Below are 12,859 nucleotides of genomic sequence, written 5' to 3'. Positions count from 1 at the left end.
ATGGACTTCATTACCTTCCCGGTAGAAACAGGATGAGTGCGCATATGGATTTGCCAACATAGCGGCCTTCCCGAGGGTGCAAGGAGCAATTGACTGCATGCAGATTTCCAGAATGCAGAAGTCTTCAGAAACAGAAAAGGACACCACTCCCTAAATGTGCAGCTGGTTTGTGACCACACGCAGCGCATCCTCACAGTGAATGCTCACTATCCTGGAAATGCACATGATGCGTTTATCCTGCGGGAGAGCGCTGTGCCTCGACTGTGTCAGCCACCACGGGAAGGCTGACGCTGGCTGCTCGGGGACAAGGCATACAGCCTGGACACCTGGCTATTGAACGCGCTCCGCAATCCCACCACAGAGCCGGAGGAATGCTGCACTGAGAGACATGCCGTCACCTGCAAAATCATAGAGCAAACAATAGGGCTGCTGAAGCAGAGATTCCAATGCCTGGACCACTCTGGAGGCAGCCTTCAATATTCCCCTCAACAGGTCTCACTATTTATTGTGGTGTGCTGCATGCTGCACAACTTGGCCATCATGAGGGCCCCAGGCCTTGACAGTGGGGATCGCAGGCCTACCTCTGGAGGAGGAGGAGGGGGAGGAGGATGAGGAAGTGGAACAGGAGCCTGACGACGCCCCGAATGTCTAGCAAGACGACCAGGACCAGCAGCAGCCACGGAGGAGGCAGCGTGAAAATGTTGGCGGCGCTCGGGCTATTTGGTGGTGGCTCATAAGGCATCGTTTGCTTAAATGGAGGGAGCTGAGGGTTGCAGCTAATAATGACTGCACAATGTGCCACGATAATGTCACATTCCATCACAAGTTCGCAGTCACACAACAGAGGCTGAAGGAGACAGTCAAAGTAACAGTTTCTTTTCACACATTCCTCAAACAACCCCAAAAAATCTCACACCCGTAAATAAAACAAAATGGAGCACCCGTCCCTTCAAAGAAGGCAAAAAAATATGATACTTCATAAAATATCTACAGATGTGCCAGACCCTCAAATAAAACTAAATGGAGCACCCACTCCTTCAAACAACACAAAGGATGACGAGACTTCATAACATTTCTACAGTGGTCCCATAGGGGAGACATTTTGCTCATTGTGTCTTACGCAGGCATTTCCTACTCCTCTGCCTCACCGCCCCCCCCCCCCCCCCCCTCCGCACGCCTACTGCTCTTCCTCAACCTTACCGCACCTTTAAGACTCTGCTATTCCTGGGATCGGAGTTCGGAGCATGCATAATGGTTCGGCAAAATTTAGCGCTACCAAGGTCAGGTGTGTAGCGGCTGATTTAGCGCCCCCTTCAACTCTTCATCCAATTCTGACAAATTTCTCGGCGGGAGGCGCAAACTTTTTCAAGATACTAAAAGTACCGCTCCGCCTATGTTACCGCCCCAACAGAGGCACGACCAAATTTCCACCCCTAATGATTACTGTTGTTATTGTTACTGTAACAAAAAAAATTTAAGACTGTTGTTACAAAGCTAGTAAGACAAGGTAACTGAGGTAAGATCCCTGGACTGACTTAAGAAACGGTTAGATGCTGTGATAGGTGACTGTAGTTTATTTCTGGATCGATGTACAAAGATGAGTCAAATGTCCTTCCTTCACTGTATCTCTCTTGTGGTCTTATGATAGTTAATTCCACAGTTAAACTTCGGAGTACCAGGGATTGAGTTCCAAGTGACAAAATTAAAAGAATGGAAATATTTTACTTTTTTTAAAAACAATTCAAATACAATAAATAACTATATTCTGTTTCAGAGGCCTTCAGAGCACCTGTGTTTCGACATGGGCCAGACAAGAATGGGTTTAGCTTGGGGTGCAGCAAAAATATGAAGCAGGTATTTGGAGATGAGAAGAAGTACTGGTTGCTACCTGTCTTTACAAGGTACAGCTCATTTTTCTGAGTTCCCATACCTCGCTAGAGCATACTCATTCAGAATGAATTCTGTATTACCATGTAAAAGAACACTTTAAAACTGCAGTGAATCTTAATCTTTTCTGAGAAGTTGAAAGTTTCTTTACAATCTATTTATTATGTCTGTTAGTTTTGGTTTAATATTTTGCTGTAGACTTCCATTAAAGAATGACACAATCACATAACATGCCATCATTATAGAAAACATTCCATGGCAACAAAGGAAATTAAAGCCGAGCCTAGGTGAGAGAGTTAGAAGAGGTGACCAATAGCTTCATTGAAGAGATGGATTTGAAAAAAGATTTTAAATATGCAAGGGGGAAATTAAGAGGTAGAGAGGTTTAGGGAGAGAATTCCAGAGAGTGTTAGGGTAGGTAGATGGAAACACTGCCACTGATATGAAGGAGGCGGGAGTGAGGGATGCACAGAAGACCAGAGATGGAGAAACAAAGTTGCACGGATAGGGTGGGTTGGGGCTATAGATGGATTTGAAGATGATTTTAATTCAGTTTGTTGGGCGATAGGAGCCGATGTAGATCAGTGAGAATGGGGGTGATGGACTTACTGTAGGAATGGGTACTGCTGGCTGAGTTTTGAACAAGTTGGTGTTTGTGGAGGGAGGCTGGCAAGAAGGACCTTGGATAAACAGGGATACAGTGTGACAAAATAGGGCCAGAGACAGATGATGTTTCACAGGTGGAAATAAGTGGCCTTAATAATGGATTGGGAATGAGGTTTAAAGCATAGCTCTAGATCAAATGGGTCACCAAGGGTTCAGCCTGAGCTATTGGCTGGGGAAGGGGTTGCAGTCTGTGGCAAATGACTGGAGTTCATGTCAGGAGCTAAAATCAATGCCTTTGTGCCAGAGGTAACAACAAAGTGGGAGACAGTGAATGATTTGGCAGAAATTAGGACTATAATCCCATAGAGAAAGAAAGTAAAAGAGTTCCTTTCTTTCTGGTGCCCTGCACCTCTCCCCTTCAACCCCTTGCCTAGCAGCCATTCACTACAAGGTGACAATTAGCGAGCATAAACATAATTACATAACATAACATCCCTCTGCTTGCACTGTACTTTTCCAAAGTGACAGTTTACAAAGTCTAGACATCTTCTTGTTTCACTCTATGGATAACAGTTTTCTCACCACAGCACTAAGGATTTGCATTAAAAAAAACCTTGGCATATGTTACTGCTACCATTTTTGCAAGACAGACAAACATAAGAGATTGAGGATGTGTAGTTCTGATGTGAATGGAAGAAATCACTGAGTGCGCCAGTGATTTCTCGACATGAGCTCCCATTGGACAAGGCTCCATGCTGGGTGTGCAAATTTGGAAAATTGACTTTTACAAGTTTAGTTAAACTTGTGGTAGTTTAAATCCAGAGTTAAGACCTTGCTGCCTCGAGAGCATAACAACAAGACTCCCTTCTCCAAGTAATTATTAGAGGCTACATTTTCCACTTGCATGGTCCTTATAATATATGCACCGGTGAGTATGCTCACAGGTTTGTAGAGCTGCTGCATTGTGAGTGGCTTAGCCAGACACGTGGGGGCCAAAATTGCCCCTCTCCTTCAGGCCTGTTACCACTGCAAATTGGCGGCCACGCTGCGGAATTAGAGTGGCCGCTGGCTTTTCATGGAATGGCCGTTGATAGCCCAATTGCCCTTCCGAGGTTTCTCGGTGGTGCCCCGATACCCCGCCTACCGTTCCGCTCCTGCCGATCCGTGATAAGCGCGTCATCTCCGTGCACACTGCCAATCTACACCACCCCGATGGCGAAATTCCGCTCTGAAAATCTTCAGCCCACCCGGTGGTGCAAAAACAAGGTTTTCCCCGGGGATCCAGTGAGGCTGTGGCCTTCTGCAATGGCTGTGCGGCTCCCCTTAAAGGGGAGGACCTACTGCTGTTGCCACCATGTTTTTATTTGTCGGCCGACTGCCATGTCAGCCCAACAATTATGCCCCCGGGTTCGGCTGAGCTGCCAACAGGAAGCCGCAACCCCTCTTGGTTGCCAGGCTGCTGGCCCAGCCGAAACCCTCCCTAGTAGCCCAGTGGACTGAAGATTTAAAATCACGAAGGCTCTCCCCTTTAAGGGAATTTTGCTCAAGAGGCGACCTCAACCACCGCGGCGATGAAAACACACAAAACGGGGTGGGAGCACCCCGTTTCCGGTGGGGGGCAATTTCGGCCCCGTGAAGTTCACAAGACTCAATAAAACCCCAGTCAGTTGGGTCTAGATCATCCACAATGAGGCATGCAGTTGTGAGCCTAACGGATGAACTGATAGTGTGTAGTGTGATTGCTAAACCTTTGTTAATAAACCAACTAGTTCTTAATAGCAATGTGTTGCTATAAATTTTTAAGCAAAGAACCCATGAAACAAATACATTACAGTCCTAGTGCAACTTATATTGGAGAATCACAGAAGTGTAGCCCACAATTTTCTAGCAACGAATTTTAATGAACAGAAAATCGAGGGCTGTGTATTCAGTTCCCAGATATGCACTCCTAGTGGGCAAAGCTCCACATTGGGTGTGTGCAGGCAAAAAGTTTACTGTTAGGTTTTATTGATTTGAAAGAAACACTAAGCACCCTAATCGTTATACAATTGGAGAGTCTGAAATTAACATTTCTCCAGAACCATCAGCGAGGCAACTCCACCGCAAGCCAGCTAGTGATTTAGGGGTAATTTTGCATGACAAGCCTCCCAGCACAGAATCTTGCACACCAAGAGCACGGATTGAAGATACGCGAAAGTTGGCATTTCAAGCTCTCCTGCATTTCCAGTCAAACACGATCGGTGAACTCACCATCATTGGACCTGGGACCTTTCTGGTCTGTATGGTTGCACTTACTTACTGAGTTATATTTATTCACTAAAGAATAAACACACTGCTTATTCATTTGTTAAAGGGAGTATTACAGCAAAAATATCAAGATAATGCACTATATTCCAACACTGACACTAAGCTAGATTACTGCATGTATTTTATAATGAAAAAAAAAATAAAATGAGAACTTTTTTTATATGCAGTCTGGGTGATGGTTGTTCCTTCCCAACATGTTTGGTGAATCAGGATCCAGAGCAACCCTCCACTCCATCTGCTCACAACTCAACTGCCAAAAAGTAATTATTATTTATTTATTACCATGCTTTTCAATGTAAAAATATTTGATTTTATGCATAACTGGATGATTTTTTTAATAAGCACAAATAAATATTTGTCTTTGTGTTTTCTAACTTCGATTTGAATCACCATTTTGTAAGATTATTTTATGCAGTTCTTTGATTGCAGCACATTAACTTATATTACTTTCATAGTATATAGTTCATGGTATAGTACACATGGTACATTGTAGTAGTGAGTGAGATTTACTGAGTGGCTGGGGTTGTGCAAAACCCTGGAGACTGATTCGAGGGAGTTACCACGCAATTAACTAATTCTTGAATTACCTGGTTCACAGTATTGCTGAAGGGCATCCATTTCCTGCCAAACCTTTACGAGAGTCCCAGAACCACCTGTTGGGTAGCGGCCAGACGTGGTCTGAAGGAGCTTCTGATGATGAAAAAGGCAAGCTTGGTGAGTATTTGGAACATTTTACAATTTAACTAACTTCACAGAAACTAAATGCACATAATATTGGTTTGAAACAAAAAATACTGGGACAATTGCAATTCTTTTATAGAGATTTCCTGATGCACTTCTGATCCATTGCTCAATTGAATAAACTGATTGCAGTTTATACACACAGGAATACTGTATGAGGGACTTCAAAGGCAAAGTACTACAGGGTCAGACATTTTTGTATCATATGGAAAGTTAAATTTACGAAAGCAGATCATTGCAAAAAAATTACTAACTTTGGCAACTATTGGGGTGCAAATAACTATATTACATGTTATGATTATATTTTATATTTTACACAAAAAGGAAAACCTGAAACAGCTACCTTGCTTAATTGCATTTTTTTGAAAGCTACTTTGGCTCTTATTACAGTTATCTGAAGCTATTTCGGAAGATTTCCAGCTCCTAGTGACAGGTCTACAACTCTAAAGTCTATTAGTGAGTCAGGCTTACTGGTTAGGCATCAGTAATGTCCTGCAGTGTCGTACGCCTGCTGTTTTAGGTATAAGAAAATAAGGAAAGCCAAATCCACGTTATATTATCTATCATTTGAGATCCCCCATTGTAGGGAACACTAACTTCCTTTCCTAAAAAATATCAAGTATTGTTAAATGTCTCTGGGGGAGAAAGGGGCACTAATTTTTGAAATGTTTGAAAAATTAGCGACAAACGGTAATGATTCTCAGCTTCCACTAAATTGCCTGTTACTGCTCCAGGAAAGAACTGGAGCGCTAAATCAAGCGTTAATAACCTCAGTAGGGTGCTAAAGGGGCTCTACCAGCAGAGTGACAATGAATTTCAGGTGCAATGCAATCGGGAATGATCTTTCACACTGGCTCCTTCCAGCTCTTAAAGGGGAGGTTGCATCATTGTGCAGGTCCTCATTATCAGCATTGCTGGCTGTGAAGGTGACCTGCAATCAGCTCAATCCTCTGATCATAATGGCTGATCCCACTCCCAGGGAAAGAGTTTCACGGACCAGACATTGGTCGCTGGAGTAGCTTGCCGGATGCCAGAAGGAGGCCATTGCCCCAGGTCTTCGGGGAAATGTGGAAGGAAGTGGCACAGGAGGTCTCGGCAGCCTGATGCAGTGCCAGAAAAAATTCAACCAACTCACTCGGGTAGTCAGGTGAGTACATGCTTCAACAGGTCCGACAGACCAGTATCTCAAACTCAGTCAGTACGCACTGCACAAACCACCACACCTACAACATTCACCCACCAAGCATCTGCACCTACTCAATCGCACATCCACATCTCTCGCCTTTCCTACTGTTGTGTATGCAATAGAAACATAGAAACATAGAAAATAGGTGCAGGAGCAGGCCATTCGGCCCTTCGAGCCTGCACCACCATTCAATAAGATCATGGCTGATCATTCCCTCAGTACCCCTTTCCTGCTTTCTCTCCATCCCCTTGATCCCCTTTGCCGTAAGGGCCATATCTAACTCCCCCTTGAATATATCCAATGAACTGACATCAACAACTCTCTGTGGCAGGGAATTCCACAGGTTAACAACTCTCTGAGTGAAGAAGTTTCTCCTCATCTCAGTCCTAAATGGCCTACCCCTTATCCTAAGACTGTGTCCCCTGGTTCTGGACTTCCCCAACATCGAGAACATTCTACCCGCATCTAACCTGTCCCGTCCCGTCAGAACCTTATACGTTTCTATGAGATCCCCTCTCATCCTTCTAAACTCCAGTGAATAAAGGCCCAGTTGATCCAGTTTCTCCTCATATGTCAGTCCTGCCATCCTGGGAATCAGTCTGGTGAACCTTCGCTGCACTCCCTCAATAGAAAGAACGACCTTCCTCAGACAAGGAGACCAAAACGGAACACAATATTCCAGGTGAGGCCTCACTAAGACCCTGTACAACTGCAGTAAGACCTCCCTGCTCCTATACTCAAATCCCTTAGCTATGAAAACCAACATACCATTTGCCTTCTTCACTGCCTGCTGTACCTGCATGCCAACCTTCAATAACTGATGAACCATGACACCCAGGTCTTGTTGCACCTCCCCTTTTCCTAATCCCATTCAGATAATATTCTGCTTTTGTGTTTTTGCCCCCAAAATGGATAACCTCACATTTATCCACATTATACTGCATCTTCCATGCATTTGCCCACTCACCTAACCTGTCCAAGTCACCCTGCAACCTCTTAGCATCACCCTCACAGCTCACACTGCCACCCAGTTTAGTGTCATCTGCAAACTTGGAGATATTACATTCTATTCCTTCATCCAATCGTTAATGTATATTGTAAAGAGCTGGGGTCCCAGCACTGAGCCCTGCGGCACTCCACTAGTCACTGCCTGCCATTCTGAAAAGGACCCGTTTATCCCGACTCTCTGCTTCCTGTCTGCCAACCAGTTTTCTATCCACATCAGTACATTACCCCCAATACCATGCGGTTTGATTTTGCACACCAATCTCTTGTGCGGGACCTTATCAAAAGCCTTTTGAAAGTCCAAATACACCACATCCACTGGTTCTCCTTTGTCCACTCTACTAGTTACATCCTCAAAAAATTCCAGAAGATTCGTCAAGCATGATTTCCCTTTCATAAATCCATGCTGACTTGGCCCGATTCTGTCACTACTTTCCAAATGCACTGCTATTTCATCCTTAATGATTGATTCCAACCTTTTCCCCACTACTGATGTCAGGTTAACCGGTCTATAATTACCCGCTTTCTCTCTCCCTCCTTTTTTAAAAAGTGGTGTTACATTAGCTACCCTCCAGTCCATAGGAACTGATCCAGAGTTGATAGACTGTTGGAAAATGATCACCAATGCATCCACTAGTTCTAGGGCCACTTCCTTAAGTACTTTTGGATACAGACTATCAGGCCCCGGGGATTTATCGGCCTTCAATCTCATCAATTTCCCTAACACAATTTCCCGCCTAATAAGGATATCCTTCAGTTCCTCCTTCTCACTAGACCCACTGTCCCTTCGTACATTCAGAACGTTATTTGTGTCTTCCTTTTCAATAAACTGAATACTGTAAACTCCAAACAGGTAAAAGCTTTAGTCGGGCCCAAAGTGATTACGTTACAAGCTGGCTGGCCTTTTAAGCCTGGGCCACTCACATGTGCGCACAGCCTAATGACCTCCGACAATGGCGCCACCTAGTGGCTAGTAAACCCAGCATACATACATGACAATATCCCTCTTTAAGATATTAGTAACCGTCTTTTTACAAATTGAGATGGTCCGGGGTTTTCCGCTCCTGAGTTGTACCTCTCAGTTCAACTCCAGCGTTGGGCGAGTGTTCTGAATCTGTTATGACTGGGTAGCCGATCTGATGGGACTGGCAATGACCACGTCATGGATTAAAAGCCCAGATTCATTGACCATGTCAGTGATTGAAAGTCCAGATTCATTGATGACAGCGGAGTCCTCTGATGACTGAGGGTAGATTGGTTGGTCACTGATTGTGTCTTCCTCAGACTGTTCCGGTTCATCCGTGTGCTGCAGCTTTATCTGATCAACATGTTTCCTGCATGTCTGCCCATTCTTGAGTTTAACGATAAACACTCTGTTACCCTCCTTGGCCGTAACAGTACCGGCGATCCATTTGGGACCTTGACCATAATTCAGTACATGCACAGGATCATTGATAGAAATGTCGCGTGACACAGTCGCGCGATCATGATACCCTTGCTGACTTTGACATCTGTATTCGACAAAATTATTCAAGTCAAGATGGACAAGAGAGAGCCTGGTCTTGAGACCTCTCTTCATCAATAGTTCAGCAGGGGAGACTCCGGTAAGCGTATTGGGTCTTGTCCTGTAACTAAGCAATATGCGTGACAAGCGAGTTTGCAGTGAGCCTTGAGTTACACGTTTCATACTCTGCTTGATGGTTTGGACCGCACGCTCTGCTTGTCCATTGGATGCGGGTTTGAAGGATGCTGACCTCACATGTTTGATACCATTGAGTTTCATGAACTCTTGAAACTCCATATTGGTGAAGCAAGATCCGTTGTCGCTCACAACAATGTCAGGCAGACCATGCGTAGCAAACATAGAAACATAGAAAATAGGTGCAGATGTAGGCCATTTGGCCCTTCGAGCCTGCACCACCATTCAATATGATCATGGCTGATCATGCAACTTCAGTATCCCATTCTTGCTTTCTCTTCATACCCCTTGATCCCTTTAGCCGTAAGGGCCACACCTAACTCCCTTTTGAATATATCTAACGAACTGGCCTCAACAACTTTCTGTGGTGGAGAATTCCACAGGTTCACAATTCTCATGATAACTGCTGTATCTTTATTCTACGCATCCCTAATTTCCTGTTTGATGCCATCCCCAACCTTACTACTACTGTTTGGTGGTCTGTACACAACTCCCACTAGCATTTTCTGCCCTTTGGTGTTCCGCAGCTCCACCCATACAGATTCTACATCATCTAAGCTAATGTCCTTCCTTACTATTGCGTTAATCCCCTCTTTAACCAGCAATGCTACCCCACCTCCTTTTCCTTTCTGTCTATCCTTCCTGAATGTTGAATACCCCAGGATGTTGAGTTCCCAGCCTTGGTCACCCTGGAGCCATGTCTCCGTAATCCCAATTACATCATATCCATTAACAGCTATCTGCACAGTTAAATCATCCACCTTATTACGAATGCTCCTCGCATTGAGACACAGAGCCTTCAGGCTTGTTTTTTTAACACTCTTTGTCCTTTTAGAATTATGTTGTAATTTTTGATTTTTGCCTTTGATTTCTCTGCCCTCCACTTTGCTTTTCCTTTCTACCTTTTGCTTCTGCTCCCATTTTACTTCCGTCTGTCTCCCTGCATAGATTCCCACCCCCCTGCCATATTAGTTTAAACCCTATCCAACAGCATTAGCAAACACTCTCCCGAGGACATCGGTTCCGGTCCTGCCCAGGTGCAGACTGTCCGGTTTATACTGGTCCCACCTCCCCCAGAACCAGTTCCAATGTCCCAGGAATTTGAATTCCTCCCTCTTGCACCATTCCTCAAGCCACGTATTCATCTTAACTATCCTGCTATTCCTAGACCAATATGTCGAGGAACCAACTAGGGGGGAGGCCATCTTAGACTGGGTGTTGTGTAATGAGAGAGGATTAATTAGCAATCTCATTGTGCGAGGCCCCTTGGGGAAGAGTGACCATAATATGATGGAATTCTGCATTAGGATGGAGAATGAAACAGTTAATTCAGAGACCATGGTCCAGAACTTAAAGAAGGGTAACTTTGAAGGTATGAGGCGTGAATTGGCTAGGATAGATTGGCGAATGATACTTAAGGGGTTGACTGTGGATGGGCAATGGCAGACATTTAGAGACCGCATGGATGAACTACAACAATTGTACATTCCTGTCTGGCGTAAAAAAAAAAGGGGAAGATGGCTCAACCGTGGCTATCAAGGGAAATCAGGGATAGTATTAAAGCCAAGGAAGTGGCATACAAATTGGCCAGAAATAGCAGCGAACCTGGGGACTGGGAGAAATTTAGAACTCAGCAGAGGACGACAAAGGGTTTGATTAGGGCAGGGAAAATGGAGAACGAGAAGAAGCTTGCAGGGAACATTAAGGCGAATTGCAAAAGTTTCTATAGATATGTAAAGAGAAAAAGGTTAGTAAAGACAAACGTAGGTCCCCTGCAGTCAGAATCAGGGGCAGTCATAACGGGGAACAAAGAAATGGCAGACCAATTGAACAAGTACTTTGGTTCGGTATTCACTAAGGAGGACACAAACAACCTTGTATTCACTGGAGTTCAAAAGAATGAGAGGGGACCTCATAGAAACGTTTAAAATTCTGACGGGTTAGAAACATAGAAACATAGAAAATAGGTGCAGGAGCAGGCCATTCAGCCCTTCTAGCCTGCACCGCCATTCAATGAGTTCATGGCTGAACATGAAACTTCAGTACCCCCTTCCTGCTTTCTCGCCATACCCCTTGATCCCCTGAGTAGTAAGGACTTCATCTAACTCCCTTTTGAATATATTTAGTGAATTGGCCCCAACCACTTTCTGTGGCAGAGAATTCCACAGGTTCACCACTCTCTGGGTGAAGAAGTCTCTCCTCATCTCGGTCCTAAATGGCTTACCTCTTATCCTTAGACAAGCCCAGTTGATCCAGTCTTTCTTGATAGGTCAGTCCCGCCATCCCAGGAATCAGCCTGGTGAACCTTCGCTGCACTCCCTCAATAGCAAGAATGTCCTTCCTCAGGTTAGGAGACCAAAATTGTACACAATACTCCAGGTGTGGCCTCACCAAGGCCCTGTACAACTGTAGCAACACCTCCCTACCCCTGTACTCAAATCCCATCGCTATGAAGGCCAACATGCCATTTGCTTTCTTAACCGCCTGCATGCCAACCTTCAATGACTGATATAACCTTGTAGTCTCCACAAATCCTGACAGTGCCATCACTTTTCAACATGGGAACAATGGGGCTGGCCCATTCGTTGAATTCGACCGGTGATATGATCCCTTCACGCTGGAGTCTGTCCAGTTCGATTTTGACCTTCTCCCTCATCATGTGCGGAACTGTCCGAGCTTTATGATGGACGGGTCTTGCATCCGAGTCCACGTGGATCTGCACCTTGGCTCCTGTGAAATTGCCGATGCCTGGTTCAAACAGCGAGGGGAATTTGCTCAGCACTTGAGCACATGGAGTATCCTCCGATGACAACGCTTTGATCTCGTTCCAGTTCCATTTGATTTTTTCTAACCAGTTCCTGCCGAACAGCGTTGGACCATTGCCTGGAACAATCCATAACGGTAAACCGAGAACCGCACCGACACCTTGATTACTGCACTGCCAATCACCTTTATGAGTTCTTTAGTGTATGTACGCAACTTGGCATTGACTGGACTCAGCTTAGGCCTCACAGCCTTAGTATCCCACAGCTTGTCAAATGTCCTCTGGCTCATTATTGATTGACTCGCACCCATGTCCAATTCCATTGATACCGGCACACCATTAAGTTTTACATTAATCATTATCGGTTGACTCTTTGTTAGGAACGAATACAGTCCATACACTTCCTCCTCTGGTATCTCAGATTGCATATCCGGATCTGCGCTAGGCTGGTTATCATCCTCCACGTAGTGTGTCGCAGCAAGCTTGCTCAGTTGCGGACACATATGCTGGCGATGCCCCACTCTCGAACAGCCTTTACAAATATACTGTTTAAACTGACACTGATGATGCCGATGATTTCCCCCATAACGCCAACATGGTGATATCGGATTCATTCCCGTTGGCGGACTTTGAGCAGCCACAGGTTTCGCGTACACAGTCGGGT

At 45.0% G+C, this 12,859-nt stretch overlaps 1 protein-coding gene across 1 annotated transcript in view; it reads left to right on the top strand.

Moving 5' to 3' along the window:
• The window catches only part of zdhhc2 (zinc finger DHHC-type palmitoyltransferase 2), a 248,732-nt gene that overhangs the window by 219,884 nt on the left and 15,989 nt on the right, over nucleotides 1-12,859 (top strand). Inside the window, exons 9-11 of the mRNA XM_070862621.1 lie at nucleotides 1,775-1,901; nucleotides 4,968-5,060; nucleotides 5,399-5,514. Of these exons, the coding sequence (XP_070718722.1) occupies nucleotides 1,775-1,901; nucleotides 4,968-5,060; nucleotides 5,399-5,514 (336 nt within the window). The remainder of the gene's footprint in view (nucleotides 1-1,774; nucleotides 1,902-4,967; nucleotides 5,061-5,398; nucleotides 5,515-12,859) is intronic.

Source organism: Pristiophorus japonicus, chromosome 2 (genome assembly GCF_044704955.1).
Source record: "Pristiophorus japonicus isolate sPriJap1 chromosome 2, sPriJap1.hap1, whole genome shotgun sequence".
NCBI classification, from domain to species: domain Eukaryota; kingdom Metazoa; phylum Chordata; class Chondrichthyes; family Pristiophoridae; genus Pristiophorus; species Pristiophorus japonicus.
The sequence above is the reverse complement of the archived record's forward strand: the minus strand, read 5'-3'. Positions and strand labels throughout refer to the sequence as shown.